Genomic DNA, 25,749 nt, shown 5'->3' with positions numbered 1-25,749 from the left:
ACGGGAGGCAAATTAAAGTTAAAGGATTTATTTTCAAAAAATATATAAATAAAAGGGACAGCAAAGCTGGCGTTATAAAAAACTAAACTGAACATAAAACTAAGAAAATAACAAAACAGATTTGAATACTTGAAGACAGAACTGACGAGGAAAACCAGGGACAGGAGTGAGACCATGCAGATGTTTAGGACGTAGTATAGGATGAGGATCCGGCGAGGAGTGGTGGAACAAGACAGACATATATACTGGGGAGGTGAATACTGGAGCAGGAACTGGTGGCTGATTAGTAACGGGTTGCAGGTGAGAGTTAATGAGAGCAGAGGGCAGGAGACAGACTGAGGAGAGAGAGAGAGATGGCAGAACACAGGGGGCGAGGGAGAGCACACTAACTTGAAAATTAAACAAGAATACACAAGGATAAATTAAACAACTAAATACGAAGAGAAACAGAACTAAAATGAAACCAAGTGATCTGATAAAGAAAACACAAAGAGCACTGAATAAAAATACCAAATAAGTACAAAAACATAACCAAAAAACCCAGATCCTGTGGGATGGAGGGGTCTGACAGCATTGGAAATCTGTCACGTGTAAAGTGAATTCCAACACCAGTGAACTGGGCTCATAGAAGGAGACAATAATCCAAGTAGTTTCTCTCACACAGCTTTGACTGAACATCTATAATCACATTATGTTTCCCTTTATTAGGTCAGGTTTACCTTTTACCTATCCTACTTTTAAATGAAGTTAAACTATATATTACAGTTATATTACATACAATAACGACTATTGTACATATGCTTTAAAATCTTAATTGGGAGTAGGCAGCCATTTACCGTCTGAGCTGAAATAGATTTGACCTCCAGCACTGCCACATATGTTACCCACCACTATTCCTGTAGGGCGCAGATTTGACACTGACGATGAGTCCTGGGTTTCTGGATTGGTTGGGTATGAGACCATATTGTACGTATGCTGTGTGTTTATTTTTAAAAAATCACAGATGCCTGCTCTGCCAGTCCGCTCTTCTTGTGTTAAGACCATCAGTCATCTGTGCCAATTAAGATTCTAAACTTCTCTTGCTCTGTTATGCGAGTAGATGGATGATGACAGAGGCCAATCAGCAGCTAATTACTTCAATCTAGAGCTGGGTTTTTCTCTGAGGGAATGTGTGCTCGTACAACAAATGCCGGTTTCTGAGAGGGTCACTTCTATTTGTGGCTGTCCGTGTGTAAATGCTTACACTTATTTATATACATGAGAGTGTACAGAAGGCTTTTAAGATGGACCGAATTGGATATATTGCTCATGCTTTTGCATGAGTGTGTTGGTGATGGAGGATATCATTTTCTACTTTAAACAGTGGCAGTTTTCTGCTTTTCGGGCACGATTGGCTAACCACTGACCTTGGTGGTGGCGTCGGGGGGGGGCTTTAGTGCTCCTTGAAGAAGAAAAGAGGCTTGGGCCGCCCGCTGTAAACAAAGTTGACTTGCCGACAGATGGATTGAATGACAGAGAGGCTAACTGAGCCAGGAGCGGGCCTGGCAGCATCGCACTGAGCTGAGAGGGGGTGGGGGGGATGACGGAGAGAAAGAGAGAGATAAGAGGGGGGAAGAGAGGTGGCCAACAGGAGAGGAGGTGTGAACAGGTGCAGGGCCGCTGAAGGAAGAACCAGCAGATGGAGAGAGACACAGCCAGTTTAGTTACAGGAAAAAAGGGTGGGAGGGAAACAAGAAGGGAGGGGGGAGAGATGGAAACAGCAGAGAAAAAAGATGGGAATGAGAAGATGAGAATACTCTGGACAGATAGATGGACGGAGAGGTAGAAGTATGGGCTGGATGCAGAGTAAACAGGCGGTCGAGCTGCATCAGGCTCCCTCTGCGTTTGATGTGTTTGTCTTATAAAATGGAGCAGCGAGATGAAGGGGGGGGGTGTCAGAAGAAAAATGAGAGCAGAGTGATTGACTTGCATCACCCCGAGGTTTAATAAAAATGTGCTAAAACACATTGAGGTGCGTGTGACAGAACATCGTGTTACACTGTGCGGTCTGCTGCACAAAATAATTCAGATGTTTATTGTGCTCGGCATCGCAGACACGCTGCACAGCAAATGTTCAATATGTCACTTTGTTTTCACTACGGTGCGTCTCATCCATTGTTGGCAGCGGCAGTTAGAGAGGCCTACACCAGGCCTCCGTCTCATCATCACACACACACACACACAGGCACACAGGCACACACACACACACACACACACACACACACACACACACACACACACACACACACACACACACACACACACACACACACACACACACACAGGCACACACACAGGCACACTCACACAAACTGTAAGCAGAAAGCATCTTTGTAGTCCTACGCATCAAACTGTTGAATATTAATGTTGTCTGATTGATGCAGTCTATCAAAGATAGAGCTGGATCCACTGGAGTTCCTCCATAAGAATGAATCATTGCGCTTTAAGAGCAAATGGTTCTGATTTTACACAACACTATCATCACTATCACTACCGTTTAGGTAAAATCACAGCAAGCCTTTGATTGGAAAACTAATCGTCATCTGCTGCAGTTTGTCTTCTTCGTTGCGATTCGAGCCTGAGTTTCCACATGTTGTGAAACGGCTGTGGGTCAGTTGGTAGAATGGTTTGTCATCCATCTGGAAGGTCAGGAGTTTGATCCATATTTCACAGTTTCCTTTGGCAAGACCCCGACTCCCACATAAAGTTCATCAGTGTCGGATTGTAGAGAAAAGCACCGCATACCGTGCATAGAGTGCATATTTATTATAAGAAGGGTTGTATGTATGTGAATGAGAAACTCATAAAAACCACTTATTGGCTAAAAGGTGCCAAAAGTGTGGATGATTTATCATATTTCTGCTGTAGGCTTTGTTCACCTGCATGTCAGTTTTATACATTTTATTATATTAAAATATAACCCGGTATAGATTTGAGGAATTCTTTTCTTTAGTTTTACTCATACATTTTGGTAGATAATCAGTATACAATTCAAGTTAATATTTAACACTTTAAATGTACTTGGAAGGCTTGGAAGTAATTCGAGTTTATCTTTGTGCTTCATCAGTCATGTCACTTTTCCTAATTCTTTGTGTCAAGTGTTCATATGTGTGCCCTCTGTTTCTGTGTGTGTATAAGTACCTGAGTGATGCTGCGTTCACAGGAGAGTGAAGTCTGTTTTTACTTTAGTCTGAACAGCGGTCAGGGATGTCTGGCGTTGGCGACTGTCTCCAGTTCCTCCAAGTCCACCGTCTGATTCCAATTTGTGCTCGTTCTCTGATAAATCCCAGCATTTGGTGATTCTGGCGTGGGATGCCGGCTGCACCATGGGGTGCAGCAAACTCTGCGCTTGGTCAGGCCCTGGCACCCCACATCTAATGGGCAACAGCTTGAATAGTGCCCACTTAAGCAGGCAGTGTGGACTGGGCTCCCTCTTCTTCCTCATCACTCCAGCCAGCCAGCCAGCCAGCCACTGCCACCTCCCACTTACCCAGCAGCCACTGTACCTGGCCACAGCCCCAGAGCCATCCCAGCCCACCTTAGGCCCCTGGCCCATGCAGCTCTCGCCATACTTATCAAGCTGTCCTACAGTGCATCAGGCCAGGCATATACAAACAGGCCCAGCTATCTTCTAGCTGAACATCCAGTCTATTGCCTGTTAGGCCCACGTAAGAGTTCATGCCACAGGCAGCATCCCGGACCCCTCTCACCAATTAACTAAAAGGCAGATTATTGCCCAAGGAGAAGCTCACAGCTCCAGCCTCACACATTCAGCCTCTGCTCTAGCTGTCGCCCCAAACACTTGCTCCAGGGCTTGGCTCTCCGCTGACATATTTCCTTTGTGTCCTATTTTTTTCTATGCTTTAATTTGATAGCGCTCATCAGCAGCCATTTTGTGGCTACATTTTGCAAGTAAACACCGTGCATTTCTTTGAGTTTACAAAATGGCGATGCAGAAAGAACCCCGTAACTTTGATTTACCAGTTTCACTTTGATTTACCAGTTTCACTTTGATTTTCTATGAGGCTCTCATAGCGTCGTCACAAGGATAGAAGAGTTCAGACCTAACTAACTACACCAGAACTTCTGCAGGTTTTACCCACTCCCACCCAGAAGTGTAGGCTTTCATTTGTTTGTTCTGTTCTTTGTACTTTATTAGGTTGTACTTGTCAGTGTTGTTTCAGGAGATTTGCAGGACCAACCAGATGCCAAATGTTTAGCTCTCTGTCTTTTTGCTTTTCTATCTTCAGTTTTTGTCACCCTCCTCTTCATCACTACCACTCTCTTGCTGACTGCTGGAACTTTCTGGCGGTCTGTCTGATGCTAATTGGTGGGTAAACAGGTCTGGTGTGAGCTCCCCCTCCACCCCCCATCCCGATCGCACACAAACGCACACACATCGACATACACAAATACACGGCCCCCTGGAACCTCTTGCAGGACCAAATGGCTGGCAGTGCCTGCCCGCCATCTCCCGCTGAGCCCTGGTGTGCGCTTTGGTGGCTCAGGCTGCTGTTCAAGCCCAGCGGGGGTTCATACACTCACACACACACTCATACGAGTACAGACACACACAGTCTCCTTGTGTCCCCTGCACACCCGCCACCCGCTTTCACACCCCAGACAGCAGGACAGCAGGAGAACACACACACACACACACACACACACACACACACACGATGAACAGACAGACGCGGTCACTTTAGAGATGCAGGCCAAGCGCCGTAGGGGAGAAAAGTTTTCACTTAAACTGGAGAATTCTCTCTTCATTAGCGCCTTTGGACTTCAGGAAGAGTTCTGTTTATTTGTTCTGTTTTTTTTTCCCTCTCTTTGTGGTTTTTCTTTTCACTCCTTCTTTGTCTGTTTCTCTGTTGTCTCGGTACATTTGGACTTAGTTGAGTTGTAAAGTTTGACTCATGCAGGATCAAAATGCGGTGTTGTTGTTTGCATCTTACCTGCTCGATTCCATTCAAGTACAGATGAATTTCAGGATGATTTGATTGCCACCAAATTTGGACAAAAACAACTTTTGAGCTGATGTTACAGTACTTGTATGTATCTGTACACGCAGGATGACAAGCAGCCGCATCACAGAACACATTTTTATTCATTTGCCTCTGCATGTATGTTGCAGACAGCTGCTGAATCACTCAGGGGTCGTCAAGCTGACATTGGTGTGACACATTTACCCTTCAACCCCCTGAGTCTTCTCTGTAATTCTCCTCTCTGTCCTTTCCTTTGCACCCGTTGTACGGTGTGAGTGCTCCTCCTGCTTCCTCTGTCACCTCTGCCTTCAGCCATCAGTCTTTCTTTTCCACATCACTGCTCTCTCTCCACATGCTCAACAGTTGCTCCAGAAACAGTTGTTGAGCGTGCCGGTGTGCTGATGCTAACTGACATGCAGTAATCTCCTCAGGTGGCTGGTGTTCGTCACACACTGTAACTGCCTCCGATCACGCTGCAGGCCTAAATTTAGCACTTTATACGTCTTTGAGTGTAAAACTTTAGCAACATAAGCAGGAAATGTTGCTCTAGTTTGAGTGTTTTAACAGTAGCGGTGTACCTGTAAACCACTTCAGTGCGCATGGAGAAGAAACGTGAGCCATAGAATAAAAAACTGAATCTAAAGGTCTAAACTGAAGAGTAGTTCAGTTAAACAAGCATGTAACTTTAGTTATGGTTGAATAAAACACTTTTTTTTTTCCTATTAGATATATGTGTTATAAATGACCCGATTGTGCTTTTGAGTCAGAAGTGGTTTTCATGCTCTGCTATTAGCAGAATGAGTTAGAAGCCATCAGGCAAAGATTACCAGCATGCTGCAAAGGGACTGGGCAGCATCCCAGTTGTTTTCTTTACACTTGTGATGTTCTTCATTGATAGGAGGTATTTCTTCCCTTCAGTTTTTAATGTAGAAATAAGAGTTGAGTAGCCAGGCAGCTTCATTTTTAGTTGAACTCTTAGTTTCTCTGGAGTTGATGAGCTGTTACTGTGATCTGAATATGATAGAAAGTCCGTTTTGTTCATTAAATTGGTTTATGACACGATAACGTAACGTTTCTCGACTCTCTTCTTTTGATTTAATGTGCGTAAATGCAGGAAAGCGATATTGCGTGGTAAAATTGTGCCAGAAATAAAAAGAAATGTCAAAACCTTTATCTCATTGAACTGATCACCTTATAACACCTCATTACAAATTGAGTTTCCATTACTACCGATGCTGCTGATTCTGTTCTCTAACTCTCTCTCTTTTTTTTTTTAAAAAAAAGTCTCTTTTCTTCTCTCCAGACAGGACAGAGAGAGCGCAGAATGGACTCATGCAGAGGAATTGGCTTCTGTGACCCTTTCAGTGCGGGAAAGGGAGAAAGAGCTGGGTGTGATGCTGCAAAAAACAGAGGCTCAGCACCTGCAGAGAGGTCAGTGCTTCAATCCACTGCAGCAGCAGCAGCAATGTTGTTGAGTTTGGCTTTCGACAGTGATCTCTGACTCATATCATATATATCTATATATATATATATAGATATATATAGATATATATTATATATATCTTTTTTTTTACTTTAATATGCTTTAGAAGAAGGAAAACAGTAACATTCCCACTGCTGCTGCAAATTTCAAAGAAGCTGCATTAAAAACCAAGAGAACAACGTCAATATATAAAAAAATCCATCAATTAAAACTAAATTTAGAACAAGTTAATATAGATATAAGTATTCATGGATGATTATAGGACAGGTGGACTGTGTGGGCGAATCTTCACATATGGCTGCGTTTGAAAGTTTTTTGTGAGAAGACACACACACGCACACACACAACCACACGCACACACTTACACACTCACTTGAGAAAATCTATACAGGGCTACACAGCACATTTAACTGCAATTTTCTTGTGTAGATTTGTTATGATAATGAAAATTTAGTTTACAGTTTTCATACAAATAACATTTTGTGTTTCTTCTTTTATCGGCAAATTTCTTCTATCACAGTATTTAGAATGTGATGTTTTGTTAATAAACCTTAAGAAGAAGAACAAGTGGACTGGATGTTGGATCGCTACATTTTTGCTGCATTCGTTGCAAATCTGACAAACTGCTTCCTTCAAGTTCCTGGGCTGACAACCAGAATATGCCCAGGGTGCTACTGCAGTGTTTGGCTTTAAAAGTAAAACAATGACATTGAACTAATGTCAAGAAACTGTCATTGAAAAGCAGCTTTTAGAAAAATTCTCTGTTTGGCTTTTTGAGATGAACAGTGGGTTGCTCTAACTCTCCTCTCAGGTGCCATTAAATTCCAGCAGGAGAAGGAACTGATGGAAATATGTTGTTTCTCTTAGCCTAATTCAGCTGATTACGTGAAGGTGAATGAAAATAATTATGCAGAATATTTTATATTAGCACAAATAATTACGAGGTGACAATGTGATAATGGTGACAGGCCTACATGCAGTATTGAGTTCTTACACCGTGTTGTGAGCAGTGTAGAAACAACTGTTTCACTAATCACTGCTGATGACTATGTAGCAGGGCGATCATCATAATGAAAGAGAACACTTTCAGACACTACTTAGGTCATGAAATGACAGCTGTCGAATCGATTTAAAGCATCAGCTCAGTACTGCTATGCTTATTTTGTGATGAACTGAGTGAACGTCAACTCCGTTTTCTCCAACGGAGTGCCTGCTGTTAAAAGGAACAGAAATTCGATACATTTTGTATAAAGTATGTAGTAAGTAAGCATCTTATTATATGCCCAATACTTCATACTCCTTTCATATATAATGGCAATCTTTATTTATAATTTATGTTGTTTAGAAACTGGGGGGGAAAAGAAATGGAATATCTTAAAATTTAAACAGAAAACATAAAAGGTTTTGGAGCTGCTGGAGGTCAGCGTGAAGCCTTATTTCCTTGATGCAATGGATTATGGGATATATTTGCTGGGTGGGTGACATTTTCATGGTGCACTGTGGGATTTTTTTGGCATACATACATTAAGACTCTGTAGTCCGCTATATCGTGAGTGGTGAGTGATTTCTGACAAAGGCCAGAACCAGAACAGTGTCAGATTAGTATCGGTCTCTTCCACAAGTTCATTTCTCAGGGTTGATCTTTTGTAAACCTGCTTCTTCCAGAAGAAGGTGCTGTACCATAACAACACGGAGAGGAATGCAGCTCATCTCAGCTGAGCTGAAGTGACCTAAAAAAAGAGCAGAACAAAGAAAAACGAGCAGAACGGAAGCTTTAAGAAGAGAATAGAGAGTAGCAGGGCAGAGCAGAGGGAAGGTGATGGGAGCAGAGCACAGACCCAGCTCAGAGCTCCCTGTCTGTCTGCACAGCAGAGCTGCTGCTGCTAACACATCTGTTGCACCATCTGGATCTCCCTCATACCCACCACTCCCCCTCCACCACTTGCCCTTCTTCTCCTCTTCTATCTTTTTATTTACCTGTGGTTCTCGTCAACAACCAGGGAGCCCGCTGGTATGCAGAACAAAGATGGAGGGTATAGGGGGAGGAATGAATGGGGGGGGGGGTTAACAAAGAGTTTCTTTCTGGCGCGTGTCGGCAGCACACATGTTGTCTAAAGAGAGCTGACATCAGAGCACAGCAGGAAACTGGATGGGGAGGGGATAGAGGGGTGGACGTCCTTTAGTAGCTCGCATCACTTCCTCTCCCCGTGCAACCCAACAGACGAGCTGGATAATTAGCTTTCTTGCTCTCCCAATCCCGCCTCTCTGTCCATCCGTTTGTCCTTCCATCCATCCACCCCCCCACCCCTCTCCCTTCTTCACCGCTCCCTCCCACCTTTTTTTCAGAAATTCTTTTTCATGTTTCTTTTTCGAGTAAATGTGTGCAGAGCGGCCCCTAGACGATATCAGATATTTGTTTCTGTCCGTCCCTCCCTCCCTGCCACGCTTCTTCCCTCCATCCCTCCCTCCCTCATTTTTCCTCTGTTTGTTTCCAGTGCCAGTTCTGCTGTGTTTCTGTGTCCCAGGGTTCTTTTTGGCCTACGCACGGCCAGACGCATTCAAAGCCTGTTCGGCTAATTACCATTCTTCATACAACTTTTCCAGCACTGACCAAACTTCGTTGAGTGTATGTGTGTGTGCACGCGTGTGAGTTTGTGTAGTTTAACAGTTGAATGCGCTGCAGCCTCCAATTTCTGCTCTTTGTGCATCGTCCGGGGCATTGATTTAATACAGTGGAATGAAATGGGAGGTTAGGTTCAAAGATCCAAATCTTTACATCTATCTCAGTTATGATTTTCTAATTAAACATTTTAATTGCATTTCCATAAGGAAATAAGAGGACCATCTTCAGTCTTCAACGTGCAGTTATATAATAATTGTCCTGCAGTGCAGAGATCTATTGTCCTCTACGAAAAGAAGAAAAGTCTGAGCTACTTTTCAAAGACTGTGAGTCCTTGGTGTTTTTTTGTAAAGGTAACAGAATGCTGAAGCAGGTGCATCATTCCCTCAATCCAAATCCATTGTTATTTTAAAAGAGCAGACATATGTTGGAGAGCGAAACGTGGACTATTTCAAAGGAACGATGAAAGCCCAGTGTTGGATTGTTCAGAAAGAGGCCCCCATGTGCGGATGAGAATGTGGCAGGAAGGGTGGAAAGGAGAGAGAATGCGCTTTCAAACAACAATCCACCTCCTCTCACCCTTCTCACACACTTTATATTTCCATTCTGTCTTCTGTGCACGGCTGTTTCTCTCTGTACGTCTGCTCCTGTCGTTTGAACACTTTTGATTTCAATGTGAATGTTGACAAAGGCAGTTCTGGGAATACATTCAAAGATGACATATGTATCTTGCTTTTGCTGCAGTTTTGTCTCAATAGGTTTCAGTTCTCTCCTCTGTCCATAAGGTAGATTTGTTCTCTGATGTGAGGCCGCAGAAGTGGCCTCTCAGCATTTCTCCCCACTAATGCAGTTTCCTGTCACTTCAAACTACAACAGCATGAAACCAAAAACATGTTTTTTATCTCTCCTAAATTGTGCTTTTGATTATCTGAAATCCTGACTTAAACGGCCTCTTGAGTCAATGACACAAGTTCTTTTCTTTTTAGAAAAATTCAGCCACATAAGCTGTAGAAACAAAACAATTACAACCACAGCAACTTAAAAACTATTAAATGTCTCAGTCAGTCAATGGCCCACTGATATTATCTGATTAAAAAACTTGTGCTTTTATTATCTGTAATCGTGTTTTAGGGATGTTTACTCCCAGATTGTAAAAAAAAACCGCACCACTGTTACTTGTAAATTAAAGAGTTATTGGTTCATATTCATAAGAATGTTTTTACTTGTTCTCCGAGGGAAACATGATGAATGGGATGGGATTTTGTCTCGTACAGCTTCTCTGATTTGAAGCTGAAAGGATCATAATTTTGTCCCAAGCTGAGCAGAGTGGGACTTCAATTGATAGAAAAGTGCTATTAAATGACCTGAAAATACAAATCACAGAGAAGCAGAACCAACGCTGTGCTTGAAACTGGCCAATACAGAATTTAGCAAGGTGAATATCACTCTACCACGGTGCGTCTGCAGCGGGATGATGTAACATGGACTGTTGCAGGTCAAACTAGGCTTAATATTAATTAAAGGTGAAGACAGACTAAGCTTGTGATCAGCTGTTCAGAGAGTATGAAATCACCTGTGGAGTTACAGCAGCTTTCCTCTGTCCGTTCGCAGTTGGAGAGATGGATAATCTCCTGACTTCCCAGAATTCCCTGATCAGGAAGCTGAAAGAGGAGTGCTGCAAACTAGGAGCCAAACTGGAGGAGCTGTCATCAAATAGCAGGTGAACATTCACTCCCTCAATGATTGCTTCATTTGGTTTCAAAGCTTCCGTCTTTTGCCTTTTCTCCTCCTGACACTCGTTTGTTCTCTCCCTCTGTGCTTTATTCCCTCTGTCTGTTGGACATCCATGTCATCTTTTCACAAAGCGTCATCCTTCCAGGCTGTTCAGCAGAACATGTCAACATACTACAAACTGCTTTCCAGTCTGACCTGTTTTCTTGTTAACCTGATGCTACAGTAGTCACAGCAGGCCTGCACAGCTCTCCATCTGGGCTGCCTGTGTGTGCGCTCGCATGAATGTGTGTGTCCGAGTCCTCGAGTGTGTTTGTGTGTATGAGAGTGACCCTGGGCCCAGTGTCCTGTCAGCTGTTGGAGCTGTGCTGCACATTAGTCACATGACAGCTCCCAATCTGGCCCTGCCAGACCGCACTGGCCTGACCAGCCACAGAACACACACATCCAACACACACACACACACACACACGCCAAAGTACTTTGAGTTTTTTCATGATACAAAATGCTATAAATATACAGCGTGTACAAAGTACTGATGTATTTTTTTTATGTGTAGGAGAAACACTGGCCCGAAGCCTCAGTGCTTCATCTGCTGTATGTGTGTGTTATTCAGTTTAACAGCAGTGTGGTGTCGGTGTGTTTAGTGCCACTGGCTCTTTGATCTCGTGGAGTCCAGGCCCGCTGTAGCGGTTAAAGTCCTGCTGGACGGCCTCAGCCAGGCTGAGAGAGGTTTCACTCAGACCTTTGCATTGCATGTTTTCTGCCTTGGTGTCTTGTTCTTCAGACTTCAGGTTAGTGGGTTTTTTAGCGTGTTGCTCCTCTTTCACGCCTTGTATGTCCAGCCAGACTGAAAGAGGAGTTACACGCTGTCAGATGAGGACGAAATACTTAAGATGATGATCTTATGTAAGGGTTTTTTTTTTTTTTTTTTAATGGTAAATGGACTCTTTTCTGGTCTAGTTGGTCTTAGTCTGTACAGCGTTACAGGCTTTGTAGTGCTTTTTCTGTCACATACATTCACACACCGATGGACGCATCAGAGGCAATGTGGGGTTCAGTGTCTTGCCTGAGGACACTTGGACATGTGTGACATAAGCCTTGGATCAAACCACCGCTCTCCCCCCTGAGTTACAGCCACCCCAAAAATATTAATTGTCTTATAACATTATTGTGAAGGATGTTAGTATTCAAGTCTCCTTTGTCATTTCAGAGATAGTTATTACCTCTTTAACACAAACAAATGCATTTATTTTATCAATTATACACACTGGACCTGTTTAAAAGCAATATACAAACTTTTACAACAAAACAGTGTATTTCATTGAATCAGTTTGGAAGTTTAAATGTGCAGGGTGCCGTGGATTTTCATCTAAGATGTTTTTTTGTGTGTGTGTGTGAAGAAGTGAGCTGGAACATCTGGCTCTGGAGAAGCAACACTTGGAGGAAACGGTAAAGAGTCTGAGAGCTCGCTGCTCCAACATGGAGGAGCAGTGTGTCCAGCACGGACGCATGCACCAGCGCATGAAGGACAGGTGCGCAAACACACACGAAACACACACAGCTACACGAGCTCCACACACACACCAGAGGGCAAGCCGCGCTCAGCAATCAGCAATTTATTTCCGTTTTACTTTATGAGGTGCATTTAAGCCTGCGTCAGGACGTTATATTGTTGCTTACTACTGGCTAATTTCCCAATCTGAGGGTTCTTTGAATATGAGCAGCTTTGGGTTAGTGTTAGGTTTTTTATTCTTACTATCTTTTGTGAGCAAAGGTACCGTTTTCTACACAATCTGTTCCCGACCGATCTTCTGCACATCTCATATTTATTTTTTATGAGAATTGTTGTTGTTTTGTTGTCGGCTTGTTTTCTTCTTTCCTGTTGTCCATAAAGAGGTATCATTTTCTAATTCATCAGAGTACTTTGATCTAAAACCTTTCTCTTTCATTATAGTTCAGATAGAATAAACTGTTTTTTTTTTACTCCTGTGGTTGTATGTATCGTCTAAAATGAGCAGAGCTAAGTTCATTCCCTCTTTTTTCTGTAAAGAAATTGGATAATGGAACAATCTCTCGTTCACTCGTAACAGAAACTTAAGTTGACTCTTTGATGACGAGTAAAGTGAGATTTCACATATTTATATGAATCAACACAATTATTCTCCATCATTTTTGATAAGGGTTGTCATTTTTTCACCCAAAGCATTGAATTTTTAGTGTAGAAATGAATAAAATCAGCCGACTGATTGATGGATCAGTCAGTAACAGATTATGAACGTACACTGTTTGTGTAGATTTTTGTTCAAGCTTCTTAATTATGAGTATTTGTTGTTTTCCTGCATTTAAAAGTTGCAGATAAAATCTGTGTGTGTGCAATACGGGGGTCTCTTTCTCCTGAGTGTGGAGCCCAGTTGGTGTGTGTCTCCACAGGGCGCCTGGCATACAGCCTGGCTCTGCCGGTGTGGGCGAGGGTGTGTGGGTGTTATTGCCCCACTCTACAGGCTCTCTACCCCAGTGCCCCACCGCCACCTCTTCCACTTTCCGCTCACACACCACCTAACACGCGCGCTCACTCTTCTCTCCTGCTCCATCAGTGACACTACATATTGTCTTCCACCCACCGGTGTTAACCTGCCGACAGTCAGACGCTGCCAAAAAACAAAGTTTACCGAGTCACAGCTGTCTCCTGGTTGGGCGCGACTGTTTTTGTGTGTTTCAGAGGAAGAAAAACAATCGGAGTTGTCACGGACTGTGAAGTATGAATATTCTGTATGTTTCCGCACATATGTTGCCGTGGTATTTTTGTGTAAGCGTGCGTGCGTGTTTGTGTGCGTATGGGTAGCTATTGCGTGTTCTCAGGAGGGTAAGCAGAGTTGGATTCTGGCTGCCAAAAGTGGATTGGAGGGGAAGTTGGCACCTAACTTCTCTCTTCTCCCAACTGATCCACGATAATCACTCTTGGCATTAACAGAGTTTTATTTTCTGCTTTGACACTTAGTTTGTTGATGAATCCTCTTGGTATTTAAAAACCTCCCGAGTTCATTCCTAGTGGAGGGTCACTTTAGGAGTGAGCGCTGAGCCGCTTGACCACATTTTTGTGTTTAATTTTGCTCTTCGTAGAAGGTGTAAATGTGTGTGTATGTGGATGACTTTTATTTGGAAGGGCATTTGTTTAGTTTGGGCAGTATATACATGTAGTTTTTGGATGATTTTGTTGGTAGTTTGTCACCAGGAGGTAAATACAAAGATAAGGTGGAGCAGTATGACTCGTTTTTTAATCATACTTTCATATTTTTTGATGAGTCTGATGAGATGCTGCACACATTGCAGCTTGTACTTGTTTTTTTTTTCCTGTGTGTGATTAAATTTTTTGTGCTTTGATTGCCACAAACAAATTGCTGTCATCTTGTTTACGCGACAACAAACAAACAAAAATTAGATTAGCAGCTTGTATTAGAGCTTTACTGAAGTGCTGTTGTTCCGAATGTTCTGAGACGGGCCTGAACTTTAACATATCTGTTGTGTGTGTTAGCAGTTTTGTTCCTATAAGATTGTACATCTTATGGCACTTTTCTTGCACTGAATAGCTCGCATGCTCTCATAGCGTGTGTCCATACATTGAGTACATGTTAGTTGGTCCCTGCAGGCCCCCGATTGCTCGGCGGGCGCCCTGCCGCGCCGCTCGGGAGTTAAGGTGTACGTGTTAACAAGCTGGTGTAAGTGGGTTCAATATCCAGCGCCCCGCCCCTCCCCACAGCCTCTCCATCGGCCTGCAATCTGTGCTGCGAAGAACGGCAACAGCGCACCACGCACAAAACATTTGGAAAATCAGCTTGATTTATTTTTACATGGGCGAGCTGATTGCCAAACTACACAGGGGTTTTAGCACACAATGTTTTGCTGCACCAGTTAATTATTTATTTCACTATTTCTGTGTTGTTGCTTTTTTTTTTTTTTTTTTTTGCTTGGAAATGAAGAGATGGAGCAGAGGGTGGAGAGATGGAGAGATGGGGCAGGAAAGCAGAGTTAGTTCGACGCCAGTTACTGAAATGTATTACCAATTTTAAAGAAGCGCTTCAATACAAGAGATGATTCTTTAGATCATTTTTATCTGTTCTCACAAATTCTTTTTTTTTTTTTTACAATAAATAAACAACAGATTTTTTTTTTTTTCCTTCTGTTGATTTTCTTTTTGGCATTCTTCAAATTTAGTTCAGCTAATATAAACGAGAAAATACAGACAAATTAATTATTTAATCAATGTTTTAGTCACTAAAAGTAAAGACATTACAAAAAGAATAAAATCCAGTTGAATGGGGACAAAAATGTTTGTGTGTTTTTGTATTTTCAGATGACGGAGGCCGGATAATGCCTTTTTTTTTCTTTTAGTTTTTTGTAACATCCTAAGAAATCAAATCGATAGTCTTTATGTTAACTAATGTGGTGAGAACAACATCGGCACAAACCGTGTCCTAAATGATATTTCAGGAGAAAGACACTGTTAGAGTAAATGTACAGCTCGTTAACACACGTGGCTTTATTGTTACTTTTATGGTAAATTCTAACTTTTTCTCAGGAAATTCCTTTAAAAAAGAAAAAATAATTATCTCACATAACATGAGATAGGAAAAGAAGTTCTCTTTAATGATTAAGATTTGCATCCAGCTTCTCAGTTGTGACAGTCCTCCCCTCTGCCCTCCGTTTGCTTCCCTCTCTTCTCCTCCTCGTCTTTTTTCACTTTCCTTATGCTCTAACTTTCCTCCTCTCTTTTCCTCCTCCCCTCTGCCTTCTGTACTAAACACCACGCAACCTTTTCTCACCTCACAGCTGTTCGCAGGCTGTTTCACCAATTATCACTACGCATGTACACACTTAGGTCACATACACAGACTCTCACACACATACGACAGACCAGCATCACACTAACACTTACTTAAGCACACATAGTGACTGCAGATATGTTTGCCAGGCCCGAGTGTGTGCGTAGAGGTGTGTGAGTGTTCATGGGAGCTCACTGTGCTGTCTTTTATGGGAGTAGCAACATATACGCAGATGTGTCTGTAGATCCACAGGCTTCACTCAGCCATATGGCCTCCGCGAGAAAGATGGTGCGTGCGTCTGGAGGAGAGCAGCGGAGGGAGGGAGGGATGGAGCAAAGGATGGCGGAGGGATGGAGGGCCATGTGTGGCATGAGCTGTGCAAGCAGTTGTTGAAGTATGTATGCCTGTGGATGTGTGTGTGTGTGTGTGTTTGCACCAGAGGCTCCAGGAGATCGGTTAATGGAACAAATGGTCGCGGCGGGCCGGGGGAAGAAGGAACAGGCTTGCTGCTACCGCGGGCGAGGGCTGCTTCATCTGGGCTCTCGCCACACACACACACACACACACACACACACACACACACTCACACCCTCTGTGCTCTCCTCACCCCCTCCACTCCCAAACACACAGTGTGCTGCCATGCCCCAGAAGCAAAAGGACGCTCCTCGAAAAAAAAACTTTTCATTTGCAAATGAAGTTGGCAGAGGCCAGCCAGAAGAAGGCATTAATTTGCCTCATCTGTGTGTGTGTGTGTGTGTGTGTGTGTGTGTGTGTGTGTGTGTGTGTGTGTGTGTGCGTTAGTGTGATCTGAGGGGTACTGAGAAACAGGGATGATTAAAGCGTGAGATGCGGAGATGAAGAGAAGGAAAAGAAGGTGGCTCAGTGCTTGAGGTGCAGCATTTACACATGTTTACCAACACTACGCTTCATATTCCTGCTCCACAGGCTGATGTCATGTTAAAGCACAGTTCACAACTGCATTCTTACAGTTTTTAAACACAGTTTTGATTTTCACATAACCGCAGCGTCTTCACTTGATCACGCTTTCCTCAGAGAAGCAAAGCTCAGCGAGATGAGCTCAAATTCTTGGATGAAAAAACAGCAGTTCTGGCGGAATCCTTTAAATTTTTACGAGCTTTTTGTGAAGAAAATACTTGTTTTCAACTTGTTAAATGAAGAAGAAAATCCATCTATCAATCCAACCATCCATTTTCTACCACTTACCTCCTCATGCTCCTCTCTGAGGTGACAGGCTTTCTGCTGCAAGACTCCTGCGTCTTCTCCACAACCTGAAGATGACATTTAAAGTAAAAATACAAACTTAATGCATTTCAGAAATGCTTGTTATAACCTATATGTCAGATGTGACATATTCTGTTGTGACCTCTGGATGGCGCTGATCAGTCATCCTCCCTCCTCCTTCATCTTCCGCTCCTTCTTCCCTCACCCTTTCTGTCTCTGCAGTGCCCAGCTGGTTTATGTAGCCGGGAGCGGCCGTGGGGCAGCCTGCTGAAAGAGCATTGTCAAACGGTGGCTTTACAGCTCCGTCTCACGTACACATACACACACAGACGCACAGATTTGCAGCTCAGATGTCGGGCTGTAGCCAGCGGCTTGCAAGCTGGAGCGTTAAGTGTGCAAAGCGTCACATCTCTAGCCCCAGTCACTGACACTAACGCGACTTCATAAAAATACAAGTGGAAAACCGGGGCAGAAGCACCTGCCCCTTCTTTAGAAAAAAAAGTTCAAAATAACATCAGCAGAAATACCTTCATGCTGGGAACACAAATGCTCAAATACAAGGCTTGAAAGAAGTCAGCGGGCCTCACGGCAGCGCACACTTTGACATTGAATGGATGATTTAGCAGCCTGCAGCAGCACTGACACCTCTGTTAATACACTGATGGAATGAAAGCGGAGTTTTCCTCTGTGCCTGTCCAGAGTTGTTTACATCTCTGTCAGGTTCTGCCTTTCTAAACTTTCCAATCAGTTTTAATATAAATTCTCACCAAACGTGCTTTATTTAACGCCGTCTGATCTTGTTTCAACTGATGTTGAACTGCTGTTCAGTGCCAAAAGGAGGAAAGAAAAAAAGGTCTAAAATGATAATAAACACCGGAGCTTCTGGTTGCAAGAAGTTCTTTTGGACTAGACTTTTTATTGCCTTTTTTTCATTGAAATTCACTCTTAATGGAATTAATTTTATTTATTTAGACATAAAAAAACAGATCTACATAAATTCTAATTCGACAAAACCAGAAAGGATGTTTAAGCCCGTTAAAAATAAGAACATGAATAAGAAATTATGTGTAACAGATAATGTAAAGTGTCAAATAGGGCATGACAGAGGTTTTTAAAGAGTTGTGAGGTCTGGCTGTTTGTTTAAGCGACTCTGACCTGCTGGTTGCTTTTTCCCAAATATTTTAAACAGCCTTCTCACGCAGAACCTTTTAATTTTACACGGTTGAAAACGCTGAGTAAAGGACCCGCACAAGCGTTTTACTACTTATTCATCACAAATCCTCTGGAAAAATATCTGTGATTTAGGCTTTTAAACATTTTAATGTTGATCATTTGGTTACAGATCTAAGTTTGTTTTCCATTTGTCAGCCACAGTGTGGAAACAAATCAACACGCTCCGACGACCACGTTTCCTCTCTGATGACTGTACGTCTGATCAATAATGTCATGTCTGTATTTACTAAACTGGAGAATTTTCAGTTCATGGTAATGGGATGTAAAAAACACAGTGCGGCTGAAGAACAGCTGGAAACTAATACTAAAAGATCATCTTGAGTTCCCATGAAGGCTGTAACAAGGATTTGTTAGTTAGGGGATTAGTTGCTACTTTAATAACCACCAATAAACTTAAAAAAAAAAAAAAAAGACAGGTGGCAATAATGATGACGACAGAAAAAAAGCAAAGTGAGGGAATGCACGTCGGCCTCATCCTGATCAAAACCCACAGTGTCACCCATCTTGTTTCCGTGTCAAATGTGCATGTTAGCGCGAGCAACAACTGGCATGGCAGGTTGGTGCAGGAGACTCGGGGCATGGCCCTCAGGCGCACACGCATGCACACACCCTGGGTGCAGTTGTGTGCCAGCCAAGAGTTCGCCGGGGTGTGAGGGTGGTGGTGGTGGGTGAAATATGTGTGTGCGTGTGTGTGTGTGTGGCAGCTGCAGCCTTCATGCCCCTGGCAGTGTTGCAGTAACCAGGCAAACCGAGGACGTCTGCCTGCGTTCTTCATCCCCCAAGGGGCTCCTGGATGCCGACCTCCTCCCTACTTACATGGAGGTTCAGTCAGTCCAATGACCAATTATTGTACAAAGAAAAGTGATTTTCTTTTCCTTGGATGTGTGTGTGTCAGTGTATATTTAAGGGTAGATAATCTCTCAGTTTAAGACACGAGTTTAACTAAAGATTTCTCCTAATGTAGGTGCCGTAAGTATTTGCTTAAAAGTAAAATGCTGCACTGGTTTATTTTAGTTGTAATAACACGCACATTCATGTGTGGCTGCTGAATGACAGACCTGAATGCCGCTTCCAGATCCTCTGAATCTATTACCGTCTCTGTTTTTCTAACATGACGTTAGCACTTTCCCTTTGGACCGTGCCTCCAGGACATATGCTCCCACCTGTAAATAAATATGCAAACATAGACAACCACAACAGAGTTTAGACGCTAGCTGTGGGCGACGACTGATGTATACCACGGAGAGTTAACTGTGACTGTATTTGTGTGTTGTAATAAATCTCCTCAGTAGCAGCAGTCAATAGAGAGCGCGGCAGTTTGAGGTGCAGATTGTGAGCTTGAGTTTGATTATTTGTCTGTCAGGGGAAATTACTGCAAACTGCCTCCCAGCAAAACCTGCTTCATCATGTCTGCTGGAGAGCAGAAGACACACTCACTACCAGGGCTGCTTTGGAGGGAGTTTCAGGTGGTTTTTTTTGGAGGAGTTATTTCAGCATAAATGCGTGTTTGTGTGTCAGTGAACTGTGGGATCCAGCAGGTGGTGTCCTTTCACCAGGTCAGCGGGGAAGCTCGTCTCTAACTTCAGCCACTCAGCTGTCTGCCAGGCCGGCAGCAGGCGGCAGAGAGGTGACGGCTGGAGCCTTCAGCCTCTTTGTCTCTGAGTCCGCCACCTCACCTGACACCACCGACTGTCAACCCTCATTTTTCACCCACCGCAGATCCTCTTCTCCAAAGCATCCATTTATCTGTCTCACCATCAGTTCATCCTCCAATCCGTCCAAGCTTTCTTCCCTCCTCACCGGTTCCCGGCAGCGGGCAGAGGCAGAGCAGCCTGCAGTGTGTGTGTGTGTGTGTGTGTGTGTGTGTGTGTGTGTGTGTGGATTAGTGTGGGGCAGTGTCTGAGCATTAAGCTGTATTAAGCCCTAATTAATGAGTGTGCCAGTCGATAGAGGCCAGTTATTGGATTTGCTGCTTTAGCTGCTGGAAGGAGCGTTACCTTAATCACACACACACTCATACACCCCCCCACCCCTCGGAGGCAGGGCATGAAGTTGAGGTGAAGTGGATTACAGAGTGTTGGTGTGTTGTGTAAGGCCAGAGGTTGGCAGCTCTCTGCTATGACAAACCCGGTGTGTTTGCGGTTGTTTATGTTTGTGCCAGGGTCAAAGCTTTTACTCACTGCATTGCATAAACCTTTAGCTTACAACCTGCAGCAGATTTAAACATCTTGGGCCACGACCTGACGGACTGACTTACCAGCTGCCTGTGCAGCTCGCCGACTTTGGTGTCGCTGACGTGTGGACACCTGCTGGCATTTTGCATTTCTATGCAGCTGTTGTGCTCATTAACAGGCGAGTTTGAGATGTTTTACTGCACAGAAATAAAAGACCAGTGAGCCAGAGAAACAAATAGGTTTTGACCTCCCTGTATTGAGGCAGCTGGAGAAAACATTTCCTCTTATTAGGGTGAACTGACCCTTTAAAGTTAGGATGGAATCGGAACATGAAAACACAGATTTTTAAAAGAGGGTAGATTAGTTTTTGTTTAGTTTTTTCTTGGCAGGACGTCATCTGTGAGCCAAGAGAATAAAACCTTTGCAGTGTCACATTTCTCTCTACTAGCAGACCGGGTGTAAAACTCATTCTGGTGAGAGCTGTACGTCTCCTACGTTACAAACCCAGCGTAGATTTCCGAATCACCAATTGTAAGAGAGAATCCGCTTCCTGTTGTGTTTGATTGTCTCAAAGTGTCTGGTGCATCTCTGTGCGTCAGATTCTGAGGCTGATTGGATGAGGATTGACATTTTCTCAGCGTGACTCAGATTAGTTTAGTGGTGTGGAGCTAAAAGCCGTCAGTCGACACTTTCTCAACACTTCCCTCATCAAACATTTACAGCTTCAGAACAACAGGCTCTGTTTCTGACCTTTAGGCGCTCCACTGTGAGCGTGTGCGTTTAGTGAGATGTGTCTGCAGCTTGCGCCTCGTCTCTTTCGGTGCGCGTGGTTGAGTTATTGTGTGACTCCGTGATGGCGAGGGAGGGAGAGGAAGAGTGGGTGGAGGGTAGCGAGGGGGCGGATGGTCAGGACAGCTTGGCAGCCGGCTGCAGGAACACCAGGCAGGGAGGGGGAGTCATCGCTCTGGGCCTGCAGGACTGGACGCAGCCTTTAGGTCTGAGATAAACCGCCCAGTGGGGCCTCAGGTGGGACGGAGGAGGAAATGGAGGCTCACAGAGGGCAGGTTAAAGATGAATGTACGGAGGGAGGACTGATGAGGATGAGAACTAATGCAGAGACGGCAATGATGATGACGACGACGATGAAAGAGGGGGATTCCTAACGAAGAGGCAGAGATGGATTGTGATGAAAAATGAGACGGTGCGAGGCAGTTTGGGAGAGGCAGAGAGCAGATTGTGTCAGAGTTGGGATGTTCGCCGCCCCCGTCTGTCACACACAGGCAGTCCTGCCAGTGCCAACATGACCAGCAGGGCAGGGGCATCTGCCCCCCCCCCCAAGCTACCCCTATCTGTCTCTCTGCCCCGAGCTCTTCTTTGCCCGTATCCCACCCATCATCCTCGTTGCATTCTGAACCTGTTGAAATCGTGACAAAGTGACGGCATACATAAAGCTTTTGATTTATTTTGTATATCCAAACTGGAGATTTCTCTTCCGAGGCAGCGTCTTGGCTCTGAGCAGCTCATCCAGAGGCTGATGTTTATTTCTCAGACTGAAGATTAGAGAAAAGACAGAAAAAAAAAATAGCAGCTATGTTTGTCTTCTCTGGCTTTATCTGTCACCTCTCGACTCCTGCCTGTGTTTTAAGTAAACGCTCCACAACCAGGGTCAAAGTGCAGGCAAACCTAAGAAGTCCCACTGCAATTAGCAGCAGCGTTAGGATGGTTTCTTCAATGCAAAATCTGGTATTTTGTGGATTCATTTAGTAGAGGGTAAAGCTACAATATTTTTGATACTTTAAAAAGTAGCAAATAAATTACTCGAGCACCTCGAATTAGTCCATAATAAATAAATGCCCTTTGAAAGAGTACAGCTTAAATCTGTGCAGCTGTTCCTCTTATAAAATGACACATTACTTTCTGTGTGAGGGACAGAAATATGGATCACCGTGGATGACTGGTTTGATTATGCAAATGTGGATTCCAGGGCCGAGGGTTTCCCGTGTCTCATTATCAGCATGTGTGTGAGTGTGAATGAGTTCACCGCTGCACTTGAGGAGGGGATGGCTGTCTGAATGGATGGATGAATGAGAGAAACAATGAGCTGCTGGTGGGAAATATTCTGACACACATTCATTCTGCGCCCCCAAACACACACACACACTATTCTCACAGCCCAAAAACCCCAGCTGGCTCGGACACACACACACACACACACACACACACACACACACACAGTCTAATCCCAGTGTGAAGTGAAAGAGTTCATTGTCTTCAGTTGCGGCTGTGTCAGAGGGGACACACTAATTGGGACGTCGTAGTGATGACAAAACTTTCTCTCTGAGTTGTTTCTCTTTTGAATAAAAACTGCAGGATGGTGGGTTTTATCGTTCAAAGTGAAGTCATTTGTGGTGGTTTTATGCACAAAGTGAAACAGTTAAGCAGGATATCTGTTTGTCTCTGTTGCACATTTAAGTGCAGTTCATTAAAGGGGATGTATTATCTTAAAATCCCTTCCTCCTCTGCTTGAGAGCATATATTTGGGTGTTTTAAGTCCCTACCAACTCAAACACAGAGAAATCAACCCTGCTATTTTTTTGTTTTGTTTTGAGCCCTCTGTATCATACATTCAGTGAGCTGTTCAGATTTCAGGGGTTCAGTTACTTCACTTTACAGGGTTATCAGACGCCTCCCTGTGTATATCTACCTAGCTCCAACTTCAGATGATGCTGCATTCGCCGTATCTCGGAGGTGGCAAGTTAAACTAATTTCTTCTCTTTTTGCTTTGCTTTTAACATCAAATCTCATAATCAGTGATATAGTTCGCTTCACAGAATAAATAAGAGAGATAATAATGATAAAAGGTCTTTGTTTAAATGTGTCATCTCCCAACAAGTAAATCTGACTTCTAATCTTAAATGTCCAATTTCTCATTTTGTGATTGAATGCAACTTGGCAACGTAATAGCTGTTTGAGAAACAAATATGGATGAAATGTCGCCCGTAAAAGCGACAGCTCTTAATGTTTGCCGCTAAAAACGTAAAGAAAACTCAGAGGAATGAAGCGACAGCGAGATCCAGAGTTTGTGAAGCTGAGATGTGGTGGAGGAATTACAACGTGAGATCTAAATGGTGTTATTAACCCACCAGCAGCTGTTACCTTCTGTGGTGCGTGTTCTGACAGCTTGGGCCGATCGACACATCACTCGTGATGAGACTGTGCCTAAAACTGGGATCCAGCTGTCCCTGGTCGAACTACAGATGAGTGAAATCTAAGTATTTGTGAATAAACTGGCCAGTCAAGTAATTTTCTATCAGCTTGATGTGTAGGTCTGAGTTCCAAGGTACTAAAGATCTCAAAAGAGGCAGACCCTGAGGAAGAGGTGGTCAGAGAGAAGCGGGTCACCCCACGCCGCCTACAATATTAGCTTGTATCGAGGTGGAAATGAATTGAAGGAAAAGGAGCTGCCATACTGTTTGACCAAAGTATGCCACAGATACTTCTTTACGACCTCAGGAAATTATGTCAGCTTGCGAGAAAAGGGTATCTTAAGATGAAACTTCCAAACTAATTATTATTTATCATCACCATGCTTTAAAAGTGCAGAATAAACTTATCAAAGACGACGCAAAACACCCCCCTAAATTTGTTCTTCAACAGATATTATGCCCTCTGCTCAGAATTTCCTGAGTCTGTCACATGTTTTGGTCAAAGTATGACAGAGAGACATTACAAGAGCTCCTTTTTTTCCCCAACATAGATTTTTACATCTTATTCAAATCAGCCACAGAGCAAAGAGTGACTGGATCACAAGGTCTGCACCATTTGTGTAGAGCTCAATAACTCTTAGAGCACATTGTTACAGTACATATACTGTGTGAACATATAGTAAACAGTCAGAGAACTGTTGGGCTACACATAGCAAAGCCACCTCAGGCTACCTCCCACTAAAACTGAAAAAAATAAATAAATCAAACACACGACTGGCAGTTTTATTCTCAAATACTTACATTTCCTTCGTCTTCAGATCCGTCATGGAAAGCTGGGACTGTTTCCTCTTTTCATCGCAGGTTATGTGTTGAACTGGCCTACGTTGTTAACCACCAACAGAGTACTATAAAGATTGGCCTTTAATACTGTGCAGTAGTTGGCCCAGCTGGTTCTACACCATTCAGATCAGGTACTAATTCCTCCAAAAGCTCTCAGCTTCACAATTGCTCCTTTCCCGTGTTTTAAGTTTTTAGAAGCTTAAAAATTAAGAGCTGTTGCTCAAAAGATAAGAAAAAAAAATCACTGATGTTTATTAAGTTTATTTTTTTGCTCTGTCAGGTTTTTCAGTGACACATTTAAAGAAAGTTCCTGCTTCCTGCTTCCAAAGTTTTTGTTATTTAATAAATAAATCACTTGTTCTTCCTGCTAAAGGCTCCTACTTCTGTGGGATTCTTCTTTACTGCTATTTTGAAGTCTGTTTTCAGTGTTCTTTTTGAGGGAAGTGGAAAGCCTTCAGCCTGTGCTTATTAGGGTCAGCCATAGTGGATTTTTAATGTGTTTATATATATATATATATAAATTTTTTTAAAAATGATCCTGTTTTAGAGGCCATTCTCTTTTCAGTCTCAGCATTTTACAGACAGTGAGAGGTTCATTTGATGACAACAAAAAGCTCTATTTTAACTTAATCACTCCACACGAGTTTCCAAAATGTATCATGCTAGCTTAGATGCTTATTTATAAACTATTGAGCCGATTTATTTTTTTTGGTGTGGATGCATGAATGGTTTACTGTCCCAAAGCACCACCAGCGAGCGCTGAATCTACTACAGTCAAAGTGGGTTCAGCAGCTGCTTAATGAAGCACGTGGCTGCCCAATGTGGATTGTTGTCACCCAGCCTTTACTCACCATCTTTGAGCTAAAAATTTCAAGGGATGCCAAACATCCACACACAGCAGTATGTTAGCGGTATTGTGTCATGGGGGGTTATCTGTTGCACATCTTTGACATCTGGCCTGCACGGCGTCACTCGTGTTCTTCAGCTGTAAACTCTCAGACGTCAAATCCTTTATAAACCGTGTTAATTGTTTGATCAACACAAAGTCCGGTGATATTAAAAGTGCTCTGTGGCTCCAGCTCTCTTTCAATATTTACAACATTTGGTTTTCTATTAGCCAGGAGGGCTCGATCCTCTCAGACTCGCGCTTTCAGTCGGTGTTCTGTGTGCGTTTGTTGCAGGCTGCAGCAGTTGGACCGTCACTGTCAGAACAGCGCTCAGCAGGTGTGTGAGCTGCTAGCCAAACAGAACCAGCTGATGCAGGAGAGAAACGCACTCGGTGAGGAGATGCAGAACACACACACACACACACACACACACACACACACACACACACACACACACACACACACACACACACAGAGGGGTGTGTG

At 43.5% G+C, this 25,749-nt stretch overlaps 1 protein-coding gene across 2 annotated transcripts in view; it reads left to right on the top strand.

Annotated features, from left to right (window-relative positions):
• The window catches only part of sdccag8 (SHH signaling and ciliogenesis regulator sdccag8), a 43,308-nt gene that overhangs the window by 16,179 nt on the left and 1,380 nt on the right, over positions 1–25,749 (top strand). Inside the window, exons 14-17 of one of the 2 annotated variants that reach the window (XM_075478913.1) lie at positions 6,328–6,455; positions 10,739–10,847; positions 12,262–12,393; positions 25,558–25,655. In XM_075478913.1, the coding sequence (XP_075335028.1) occupies positions 6,328–6,455; positions 10,739–10,847; positions 12,262–12,393; positions 25,558–25,655 (467 nt within the window). Of the gene's footprint in view, positions 1–6,327; positions 6,456–10,738; positions 10,848–12,261; positions 12,394–25,557; positions 25,656–25,749 lie in introns of those variants that run through there. The other variant, XM_075478922.1, reaches the window with a different exon arrangement.

Source organism: Odontesthes bonariensis, chromosome 2 (assembly GCF_027942865.1).
Source record: "Odontesthes bonariensis isolate fOdoBon6 chromosome 2, fOdoBon6.hap1, whole genome shotgun sequence".
In the NCBI taxonomy this organism is placed as follows: Eukaryota; Metazoa; Chordata; class Actinopteri; order Atheriniformes; family Atherinopsidae; genus Odontesthes; species Odontesthes bonariensis.
Note: the sequence above shows the minus strand (reverse complement) of the source record. Positions and strands in the feature narration are given on the sequence as shown.